Source organism: Lonchura striata, chromosome 1A (genome assembly GCF_050655825.1).
Source record: "Lonchura striata isolate lonStrDom1 chromosome 1A, ASM5065582v1, whole genome shotgun sequence".
NCBI classification, from domain to species: domain Eukaryota; kingdom Metazoa; phylum Chordata; class Aves; order Passeriformes; family Estrildidae; genus Lonchura; species Lonchura striata.
The window spans coordinates 5,069,877-5,082,192 of record NC_140741.1 but is presented as its reverse complement, the minus strand read 5'-3'; the positions used below and the strand labels follow the sequence as shown (position 1 = coordinate 5,082,192).

Below are 12,316 nucleotides of genomic sequence, written 5' to 3'. Positions count from 1 at the left end.
GACAGCAGCAGTGTGCTCTTTTATGTATTAATTATTACATTCAACAGGTGTGTGTGCACAACAACATAGTCTATCCTGTTGGGACAACCTGGGAAGATGGATGCAGGGAATGCTCTTGCAGCAGTCTGAGGGATGATGTTACAGGACTTCAGATGACAGAGTGTCATGACAAAGAATGTGACACGTTCTGCTCTCGGGTAAGTAGCACATAAAATAATGCATTACCCAGCAGAGGCCTGGTGAGGACCTGCAATGATCACTTTTAAGCCTCCTTGTTTAGAGAGTGACTGGAGAAAACAAGAAAAATAAGTGTTGTAGCAATGGATTATCTTGGGAGCAGAACCTAAGAACATGAGTCTGAGCATTATTGACTTTTAGAGTTATTCTTTTAGGATTGCATCCCGCTGCCAAGAAAATCAGTGACAAATTTATTTTACATTTTGATAGAGGGAAAACTTCATCCTGAAGTATCTGTCACACCACTTGAAGAATATGTGTTCATGATGTCTGAAGTTCAATTGCAGATGTTTGTTCTAGCTCAAGTTCACTTTCTGAAGTTCCCATTTCAGCTCTGTCTGTTGCTAAGCTCTGCCTATTGTAGCAGTAATGACATCTCATGCTGGGACCTTTATTGTGCTTAGACATCTGCTACAGCCTATAAAACCCTGTGGTTTACTTTTGGAAGCCTGCAAAGGAAGTGTGAGCCACTTTGTTGTATTGATTTAGATGGTCAAACAGGAAAAGACAGATAATTGGTACAAAGAGTTGGTAGAGGAATGTGATTTAAGCCAGATATTAGGAAAAAGTTCTTCTCCCAGAGGCTGGTCAGGCACTGGCACAGATCCCCAGGGAATGGTCATGGCCCAAAGCTTGGCAGAGCTCAAGAAGTGTTGGGACATGCTGGGATTGTTGGGGTGTCCTGTGCAGGGCCAGGAGCTGGACTCGGTGGTCCTTGTGAATCTTAAATACTGCATCATTCTCTAGGACCAACCAAAACCCCCTAATCCATTAGGAAAAAAGCAACAAAGCAAGTGCAGAGTTTGGTGAGTAAGTTTGAGAATGCCAAATGCAGGAAAAACCATGAGAGCAGATGTGGGAGTTTTTACCTGTTGCAATACAATCCCTTCAGTTTCCATGTGTAGAAAATACTTGTCTATATTATGGCAATTTTTATGAAATATTAGGTCTAAAGCATCTGGCTGTGTTTCAGCTCATAGTAATAATTTATCAATAATTTGTTATTCCAATAAAATCTCATTAATGTAGACCTGTAGATCCTTGACATTGCAGCATCAAAAAAAAAAATCATCTGGTTAAAAACACATAAAAAGACTTGGTGGAAATTATGCCAGTTCTTTATGGGAATTTGCCATTTCTTCAGCTCCTTTAATTGTTACCAAAATTGTAACTGTTAGACTATCTGGATAGCTCAGATTTTTTTTTTCCTTTGCTTACTCCTGATTCAGTGGATATACATATCAAGGACATCAGCAGTGCTGTCATCCAGTTGGAATTGACCTTAAAATTATTTTTCAGTTCAGATTAGATGGCATTAAAAGTTTTATTAATATCAAATACATACTTTAATCATGAATCATTACTAGGATGATGTTTAGACTCTGCTGCTCCTGGTTATTAATTTCATTATCAGGTGTTAAAGTTGTGCAGTATAATTTTTGACAGTGTCATCTGATTTCTGTGAAAACAGCTTGGGTGGAGGTTTTTTTATCTTGCTACACAAAAAAAATCCCAAAAACAAACAAACAAACAAACCAACAAAAAAACAACCTAAAAACCCCATAACCTTTACTAGCTCTTGGATTTTTACTTCTCTTTAGTTTGCCATGCAGAAAATTGCATCTGATACTTCAGATGCTTCAGACATGTATTTAGCAGATAAAAGTAATGTAAAACTAAATGCTCAACAGCACAACTTTTCTCACAAAGCTGGGTCAAGGTCTGGCATCACATTTGATGATGTTATATGAAATAAACTTCCAAATCAAAGTCCATTGATTATCAAGGTTTGCTAATGTGCTTCATATTGCAAATCAGGGACAGTTCATGAAGGGATGGAGCAGTTGGGAATCCCTCAGTAATTCAGTTTGACCAAAATAAAATTATGTTTATTTTTACAGGCATTTTTCACATGAACAAGATTATGTGACAGAACATCTTTCTTTGAACTCTGTGATGAGATCAGAGTTATGTTTTGCCCCTTGGAGACTGCCTATTACATACAGAATATTTTATTTCTAATTAGATTAAAGCTTTTTGTTTTCTTGCTTATTTTTGCTTTCTTAGATATTTCACTGTTTCAGTATTTAACTGCTTACTTTAGGAGATTAATATGTATTAATAGTGAGAATTGGGATTCCTGTTGTTTCTGTGGGTTGGGGGGTTATTTTGGCCTATTTTGCTGGACTTACAAGGTTTTTCGTTAGTAACAGAGGGCCTACTGTTCAATTTTCATGCTGCTTATTTAGTTTTCCATAAGTAGGTGTTAGACTTTGATAAGATAGGTAATCTCTAGTGTTGCATAGTAGTTTTGTTTTGTTATCTTTGTAGAATTCTTTTCAAATGCCTTTTGCAGGTGAACTGTTGCTTTAAACTGTGTTGGACTTGTCAGTGCTGGGTTAATGGTTCAACTTAATCTTAAAGGGTTTTTTTAACTTAAATGATCCTATGAAAAGATGAAATGATGAGTCAAAACAGGTCCCTGGATTGCATGTCTGAGCTACCTGCATCCTCCCTCTGCTTAAACACAGATGTCTGAATGTGTTCAGACTGAATCTTACCCTTGAATTTTCTGGACTGGGAAGGGAAGTTGCGAGTGCTGATCAACCTCTAAGATGCCACAAGAGCAATTTTTACCTTTAATTTGTCATTGTAAAATACTTATATATATATATATAAGGTTTTTTTTTAAAAATTATTGAAAACACCTCATAATTACATCTGTCCTTTTTCAAACTTTCCTTTCATAAAAGGTTGCTAACATTAAACATCGACCCTAAAAGAAGATGTTGGGATGGATGTTCTTGTTTGACTCCTCTTCCTGGATAAGGAAATCCTTCTTATTTTCTTTCCTCCTCCAGGGCTACAAGTACATTGTGCCAGAAGGGGAGTGCTGTGGGAGATGTCAGAAAACTGCCTGTGAGGAGCTGCACTTTTGGCCTCGGGGTGATGAAGATCCTCCTTTGCATGAGGTGAGGCGCCAGTGGGATTTGTGACACTTTCCCTCCTCTCAAAAGCCCCTGGAATTATTTTGTGTTCCATGGAAGGAGATGAAGATGTTACCAGCTTTTTCTTCTACACATCAAACATCACTGAGAGACAATGTTTTTGGTATCCTGTGACCTACCCAGTCAATTCCCACCTGTGAATCCTCCCCACCCTTTTCTAGGCCAGATATTTTCTGTACAATTGCTAATTTCAGCCATGGTAGCTTGAAGGAATGTTTGTTGGGTATAATGCCTCCCTGGCTGTCAGCTAATTGTTTAAATTATCCCAGTTAATTTGTATTATAGTCTGCTGCAGTCTTAAAAAAAGAAGCTTGTTAAAGTGTCGTTTTGCAACCTGCCTTTTTCCTTGTTTTAGCATGAGGATTTCTTAATGTGGATCACTGTACTTTTCTGCTTTATCAAACAAGCCTTCAGAAGGCCTATTTTTGTGTCCCACTGTCTCTCACTGACTTTTTTTTTTTTGTCCTAACACATTACTAATTATACTCTGCAATCTCTTCCTTGCTACGTCCTCTTGAAACTCTTCTGTCATTAGTGAAGAATTAAGCATTTAACCCACTAGAAGAATGTGTTTCCAAACTTTCTGAGCAAAGATGTTTGACTGTGGCTGGGGATCTGATCATGGGTTTTGCTGTTCTTGAAGTGTATTCAGAGTTGTAACAGTGAAGGAATTAAACTACAATGCAGTGAGAGCTCCTCCCAGCACTGAACTGTGGCAGCATCTTCCTCCTGGCTGCTGTTCCCTGTCTGTTCCCACAAATAGCACCTGAATTTCCCACTTTGTCTGGCCTGTGGGTGATGATAATAAGAGAACTATCAAGAGGATCTCGTGTTTTCTACATTTGCAAGTGTTTCAGGTCTAGAGCCTGTTGCAAAAACTTCCTTTAGGATTAGCAGAGCAGATTTGCAATAGGTTGCAGCAGAAAAAGTGGCTGCTCAGCTGCAGTGCAGTGCAGCCAGTCACCAGGGAATAAATGCAGATTTAACTCCACTTAGGGGTGCTTTTCCTTCTTCATGTTATTTGACCTGTCCCTTTTGAAGGATTCTCCTTTAATTCTTACTCTCTACAAACTCAGCATGCTCTATGAACTGATTGTCACAGAAAGGGTTTATGGAGACCGTTGAGTGACACTGTTCCAAATGAAGTAAATGTGCTTTTGGCAAGCCAGCATCTGGCTGGAGTGGCTTTCCCTCTATCCAGGGGCACAAATATCCCTCTATCCAGGGGCACAAATATTCCTCTATCTAGGGGCTGCTTGTGTTTAATCCACTCCCAACTTCTCCTCAGGTTGGCACAGAGTGGCGATCCCCCTGGAACCGCTGCATTGTCAATGAGTGTGTCCGTGTGAACAACGAGGTTTTTGTGCAGCAGAAGAATGTTTCTTGCTCCCAAATGGATGTGCCTGAGTGTCCAGAGGGAACTGAGCTGCGCTGTGACCAAGTGATCGACTGTTGTCCTTCCTGCAGATGTGGTAAGGTTTGAGGCATGGCAAAGGGGATCACTCCAGTGGGAATTGTTTCATGTGGTGATTTTCTGGTTCCCAACAGCAGTTTGAAAAGTGTGTGTTTTTGAAGCACAGCTCCACTTTGAAGTGTTCCTGTGGAATTCAGACACTGAGTACTGAAGCACCTGCTGCTACACCCGAAGCTCCATGGGCAAAAGGGGAGGGGGGATTCTGCCTTCCAACACCTGAAGGGAGCCCACAGGAAAGATGGAGAGAGACTATTGACAGGGACCTGGAGTGTTGGAACAAGGGACAATGGCTTCACATTGACAGAAGGCAGGTTTAGATTGGATATTGGGAAGAAATTCTTCCTTGTGAGGGTGCTGAGGCCCTGGCAGAGGTTGCCAGAGAAGTTGTGGCTGCCCATCCCTGGCAGTGTTCCAGGCCAGGTTGGATGTGGCTCTGAGCAACCTGGGATAGTGGAAGATGTCCCTGCCCATGGCAGGGGGGTGGAACTTGGATGTTCTTTAAGGTCCCTTCAAAGCCAAGCCTATGATTCTATGACTACTAACATAGTCTTGACTCAAAAATCTAAATCAAAACATTTGGGTAATTGGCCTCAATCTGGGAAGACTCACAGTGATGTTTAGTTGACAAGTGTGTGTGCAACCACAGGGTGAGGAGGGAGCAGTAAGAGGAGGAGAGGATATATGCTCTCTAAGTTGCAGAAAACCAGAGTTCATCTTCTGAGAGTGTGAGACTTGAACTGGAGGGGAAGGTTTTATTATGTTCTGCCATGTACTTTTTCAAAAAGAGCTCAGCCAGAGATATTTTTATGCAGCATCAAGTATAGCTCTGACAATTTCTTGCCTTTCAAGGTATATAATGTAAGGGAGCTCAGTTATGCCTCTTTACGGCGAAACTGCATACAAATTTCTTCAAACTGGAACTGTACTGAGTCAAAAAGCATAACTGTGTTTGATTAAATCTTGGAATTGTCATTATAATGGTAATGCTAAGTGGAATACTTTGTTCTTTTTCAGTGCCCCTGAATGGTTGTCCTTTGAATGGCACTGTTATTGGGGTAAGACACAAATTCCTCTTACCTTTTGAGATGGCAAGATATTTCAATATATGAATGAGCTTTTGAAAGACACACACTTGTCGGAATATACACACACAGAATACAGGGCAGCTTTTTTTCCAGATAGAATCTCTGCAAGGAAGACCTTGGAGTAAAAGCAGTGCCAGGGGTCTCAGCACGTCTGTGTCCAGCTCCTGACTCTGCCAGGGTCTTCCTATATGACAAAGAGCATCTCTGCAGAATGGGGACAGCAATGTTTCCTTATCCTGAAGGATGCTTGGAAAGAGTGCTTAAAAACTGTGGTAATCTGCATTTTGTAATGGTTTGCAGACTACCAAACACACAGGAAACTCTCTATGAGGGTTAATCTCCCTAGTGATCCTTGCCCACTTTAGGGAAGCAAAACCTTCCCATATTTTGCTTAGAGGATAAGGCAGATTAAAGCAAGGATGGAGACTTCCTCCACCTGTGTGGAAGGAGAGGTATCCCTCCTTGGCTATTAGAAAGAACAGGAAAGCTGAGCTTCCTCCCTGTTTAACCTCTTTTCCCTTTCAAGATCCCTGCTGATATGCCCTGTGAGGAAATTTGTTCTCAACTGTGTATTTAATGGATAGATTAAGACATGTTTAACCCAGCCCATGATAGTGGGAATGATAGGAGTTAAGCATCTGATCTCATTTATGCCGAATTTATCTTTGGAGAGCTCTGTCAATTGTCCATTGTTTCCCTAAATCCACATTCTGGCAGCACCTCTGGTGTCAAAGAGCTCTAAATATTCTCACCATCCCCCAGGGAAACAGGTTCTTTTTAGTAATTTAACCTAACTTTAACCTACTCATTCCTGCTTTGTCAACATGTGTCTTACTTTTTCACTTATTTTAAAGTAAATGTACTCAACATTTATATTTATATTTATATTTTAGTGGTGTGGCAGAGAGAACATTTCTCCATCAATTTATTGTGGTTTGGATATTTTTTTCATATTTTTTTTTCCTAGATGTTAAAGGCATATCATCAAGCATCCATCATTCTGTGTAGAGATGACTTCCCTGTAGAATTAAATCCAAGGAAAAACTCTTGGTTTTTCTTGTCAGAAAATAAAAGCTTTCTTGTCAGAACACTGGTTTAAAAGTGATAAATTGTGGAATAATCTACTTTCTCTTTGATCCCTCTATTCCTCTATTGTATGTTGTCAGAACTAGTTGGCATCCTATAAAGACAATATTTGTAGGGAATATCAAGCAGGATGGTAATTAGCAGCTCTTGCCACCTTTTCTTATACAGGATTATAAATTTCATATATATATAATTTCTGTATTGCAAACCAAAGCTGTTTCCAGTTGTGTGCTGTTCTGCTATGACCAACTAATTTTTTTCTCCTCCAACAATATGTTCACCTGATCTGGCAAGTAAAGTACTTTTTCTTTCTTCTAGCATTTGAAAATATTTACAAATAATTTGAAATGAAACTTAAGCAAATTTTGAAACAAAATGTCACACTGAAGGCAAAATGAAAAGTGTCTGTGTTTTGAAAACTTCAAAATAAAATTCTCAACTTCTGCAGTACTGAAAAAAAATCCTAAAATTTCTAAAACTAGCTTCATTTAATGACTTACTATAAGTTAATTAGGTGCATGTCTGAAATATTTTGAGCACCTGGTGTCACTACAGCTTTGTCTTGTGCTATTCTCTGCTTCGGTGTCTGCTTCCAGAGTCCTGGTCAGGAAGGAAGATGTGGTGTCCACAGAAGTTTATACTTCTTTCATTTCAAACCCTTTATGTTGGGTCCTTTAAGAATAGGCTTCAAGTTTCATTTTATATCAAGGGAAAATTCCTACATTAACTCACCCCTGAGTATTTCCAAGTTTTGAGTCTTTTACTGGTAATTGATTGTGTCCTTAATTGATTTACTGGTAATTGATTGTGTCCTTAATCCCTTTACATTTTTATCATCTATCTGGTTACCAATATTATATTCCAGCAATTTATATATATGTATTACATCTGCTCTGCTGTTCTTAACAATGCTGTGGGTTTTAACTGCAAGCTTCCAAGCAGGTGGCTGTATTTACCAAAAGGATTATCTGTATCTCCCATCTGTCTTTTCAGGCTTTTAGTGAGTGACATATTTGAAGGTGATCTGAGCAGATTTGAGCTTTATGCAGGTTATTTTTGTGGAGCAGGGTTAGCAGGTGTTGACATTTTGTTCCAAGCTAGCCAAGAAAACACATTATAGGTGTGTTATACAAAGGGAAAAATCTGTATCAATCCATTATTTTGTTCAGTTCTGTCATGCTAAGCAAATTTTGGATTGGGGCAAGACATTCTCCCGAAAGCTCAAGGCACTTGTGTGTGAAAATTTCATTTCAACACATCTCTAGTAAATCCCTATGTTCCTGCCTCTCAGAGTGATTATCATGTGAATTCAACTTTATCTATTTTATACTTAAATGGAATGTTAGAACTCTTAGAAGAATGAATGAGGATATCAGTGATATCAATCGTGGCTTTGTAGATCCTTTCTTTATGATGTAAAAGCCTAGAGCCACTGAGGAATTCTTTGATAAAGAATGCCATGTGGTCTGCACTAGAACTGTCACTCTGACTGCTTTCCAGTGTTGAGACCAGACAAGAAATCTGGATTTTCATAAGATATTTGCTCTCCATCTGTTGTAGTGTAGCCCCAGCCAGCAGCCACTCGCTCACTCCCCACCAGCAGGATTGAGGAGAGAATGGAAAGGGTAAAAGTGAGAAAACTCCTGGGCTGGGATAAAGAGGGTGAAAGTAAAAGCTGTGCAAGCCAAGCAAATCAAGGAATTATTTCACTGCTTGCCATGGTTGGCCAGGTGTTCATCCTTCCCATACAAGCAGAATGGTGCTCCTTCTCCCCACTGTATATTCTGTTCATGATGCCATAAGGTTTGGAGCATCCCTTTGGTCAGTTGGGGACACCTGTCCTGGCTGTGTCTCCTCCCAGCCTCCCAAGCACCCCCAGTCTCCTCAGCAGCCTGGCAGTAGGAAAAGCAGGAAAGGCTTTGGCTCTGTGCAATCCCTGCTCAGCAGTAACAACATCTCTGTATTATCCACCCTGTATGCAGCACAAATCCAAGCCACAGCCCCATGCCAGCCACTGGGAAGGAAGTTGTCTGTATCCCAGCCAAAACCATCACACCCTCCCTCTCCAGGAGCAAAATTTTGAGTGTATCCTCATGCCTGCCTCCATTGAGGTTTTTTAACCTTCCAGATTGATGATAATCACTACAAAAGGTTACACCTGCAAAGCTGAGGACTCCCATGTTCAGGTCTCAAGCTAAGCTGTTAAAAGACAGGCATCGCCCCCTTGGTATTTCCTCTTTCATCATGTTTTATGTGGAGGATGCTTTTTCTAGACCTCAGGAGAGAGTCATTACTGTTACTGGCTATAGAGGCCTGAGCACCTCTGTTGTCTTGGGGCACAGAATAAGAATGTAGTTAAAATTCTGTGCTCAGAACATTTGTCTTTCACAGAATTGTCTCTAAACTACCCATAAATGCATTACTTTTACACTGTTACTCTGGTCAGCTTCTTGTTTTTTGCTCCATTTGGTTCATGAGCGGTTAATAATTTAAAAAGGAATTGGGAATATGCACAGTACCAAGTGAAATCAGTGGTGGCATTCCATTAATATCTGAAGCACATTTCAAACCTTTCATAATCTAGAAAAAAATGTCTATTTACCTTATTAGTTTTTAGAAGTTTGTGTAGGCTGTTCCTACTTTGTCCCTTTTCAACCTTTGTGATTTGTTATTTTGGGGTTGAAATGAAGGGCTTTGTACTTGGGAGGAAGAAAGAGTTTGTCTTTAAAATGCCTTTCAGTGTAAGGTAATTACTGACTCCACATACTTTTGTTTCTTAGTGGTTTGGCATTTTTGCTCTGCATTTTAAATGTAATTTTTGCTTGCTTTGAAAAGGTGATGGGATCCAGAAAACAAGGTACTGGGGAAGAGCTCAGGGCATTTGAACTGTGCTCAGCCTGATTTGCTTATAACTACGGACAAGTAGAGCTCTTAAATCACTAATCCTGTTCTATTAAATTTTATTTGTCTTTTCTTAATTTTAAGCTTTTACGCCTTTAAAGATTCCAAGCAGTATTGTTACAAAAACAATAGCAAGCAATTTCTGCCCATAATCTATGAGTTGTGATGGCTCTAGAATAAAAACTGGTTGCCAAACAAATTCATTATATTCAAAAAATGAACTCTTGGCAACCACGTAATCAGAATTTAAAGAATGTCCTTCATAACTTTCAAGGATCCCTTTCTTGCTTGCTAGATATTTAAATAACAAAGAAATGCCAATGCCATTTCTCAGATAAAGGACTACTAAAGGGCTTTTTTTGAAAAATAGCCTCATGCCATGCTGCTTGTTCTGGAATTAGAGATGAAAAAAAAATAAGATCTCTGGAAACTTGGCAGCATGGATTTCTTGTTTCTCTAGCAAAGAATTACCGTGCGAGATTTAATTAACCCAAAGTCACTTGTTTATCTGGATTTTGCTGATGAGACGGCCACTAACTGACAAACTGGTTCCGATGTTGCAGCACGGGAGGCGCCTGATGGTGGATCAGTGCACGACGTGTGACTGCTTCCAGTCAGCACCTCGCAAATACACCCTGAGGTGCACCAAACTCAGCTGCCAGGCCTGCCCAGCGGTGAGTGGGGCAGCCTGGGGGGAATCCTCAGGAAACGTGACTGATGAGAGTCGTGTTCTTCACTATACACACCGCTTTACATCTGCTACAGCTCTGGGGCCTTTGTGAAGTCTTGCTCTGTGTTCTTTCCATGAAGTAGATGATATGCTCCAAATCTGATCTAAATCCTCAGCGTAGCAAAAATAACTTTACATGGTACTCAGCTCCACAGGCACATTTAATTGTTTATTTTAGATTACTTGCCCTTAGGACAGTATAAGGTTTGGCAAATCATTTGCCACAGGAACTGCTGAGTCCTCTTTCCTACTGTGTTGTCTGTCCCTCCAGGGACTGGCAGCTCAGCCAGATCTCCATGCTTCAGCCCTTTCCTATGACTCTTTTGAATTGTCTAAAAGCTGGGCTCAGTAGCATTTGCTTGGTTCCCAGCCCCTGCCTTTGGTGATTTGAAGTGATTGTTCCCATCAGTTCCCACTGTTTTTTGAAGTCTTTGCTGCTGCTTTGGTGCCATCACCTGAAGGAATGACTTTGGCTGAGAAAGCCAGAGGGATAGATCTTCCATTTTTACTCTACTGACCAGCAGTGTGACAGGATTGCTATCAGCTCTGCTTAATTCTGTAGTTTTCTCTCTTAGCACCAATATCTTGAGAAGAGGGAGACTTCAGTGAGGTGAAGAGGTTGGTCTGATCACCCTGTGTCCAAAGAGCACAGACCAGAAGTTTCACAGAAAAAAACTTACATGCCTCTTCCTCTTCTTCATCCTTTCCCTGGATAGTGGATGGAGCCCAATGGCCCCAGCCAAACAGAGCCTGTGCAAGTGGTGGCCTTGGCACCCAAAATCCACATCTCTAACATGATCATGTGGGATTCCTGGCTGATGTCCAGGAGGGGCACACACTGATAGGGTCCTTGGGACAGAGAGGGGCAGAATTTTTGATGAGTCAGATCTCCCATCCTGAAGTAAAACTGGAAAGAAAATGTAGTTAACTTTCTGTAGAGAGTAATCTCTACCAATTAAAAAACAGAGCAAGACTGCAGGCTCAAATTATTTCCTGCAACTCTTTTTCTTGAAGAATTATCAACCATGTCCCAGCTGGCCTGTTGTGAGCCCAAAAACAATGATGTGACTTCCAAATGATATCCAGAGACAGGTCAGTGGTTAGGACAACCCAAGGCCAGCCAGTTTCATGTAGAGAATGCAGCTCAGATAATTCATAAGTGTTCCATTTGTTCACTGGGCCATCAAACTGGCCTTGATCCCTTTTATTTGGTGGTGTGGATGTAGCCTCTGAGAAAAAGGAAAATCTGGAATACTAGGTTCTAGACCCTAATATCACCTCTTCTGTAAGGTTTGATTATAGACAGAGGCTTCTGAAGGGAAAATAAATGGCCAAGCTCAGTGCTGAGCATCTTTCTCAAAATATAACTTCCACGAAATATAACCTGGCAGATTCATGAAAAAAAAACCCCAAACAGATACACCAGATTGAATCTGTGGCCAGGGATGTGTTCATGTGTATGTTCTCACCCAAAGATACACAAGTATCCATTCTTGCTGCTTAATGCAAGGAGCCAGCTGTAGAAATTAATGGTAGAGGAATCAATATAATACATGATTAAAAAAAAAAAGGGGGAAACATTCCTCTCCTGCTTCTTTCACCACCCACACATTTCCCAAACAGCTCCTTTTCCCCATGCGACCCAAAAGTACAGACTAGACAGAAAACCCTGAAGAAAGGGCCATTTCCATTTGGGTTTATTAAGGACTGTGAACTTGTGGTTGGGAGATATGCAGCTACCCAAGGGAAGTTTCAGGTCTAGGAGTATATATCACTTCCTAGCCATTGTAATGAA

The 12,316-nt window shown here is 40.4% G+C and overlaps 1 protein-coding gene across 3 annotated transcripts in view; it reads left to right on the top strand.

Moving 5' to 3' along the window:
- VWF (von Willebrand factor) overlaps positions 1–12,316 on the top strand; it is a 130,038-nt gene that overhangs the window by 108,543 nt on the left and 9,179 nt on the right. For all 3 annotated transcript variants that reach the window (XM_085568519.1, XM_021540069.2, XM_085568520.1), the window contains 5 exons: positions 48–197; positions 3,099–3,209; positions 4,534–4,717; positions 5,734–5,774; positions 10,355–10,465. In XM_085568519.1, the coding sequence (XP_085424645.1) occupies positions 48–197; positions 3,099–3,209; positions 4,534–4,717; positions 5,734–5,774; positions 10,355–10,465 (597 nt within the window). The remainder of the gene's footprint in view (positions 1–47; positions 198–3,098; positions 3,210–4,533; positions 4,718–5,733; positions 5,775–10,354; positions 10,466–12,316) is intronic.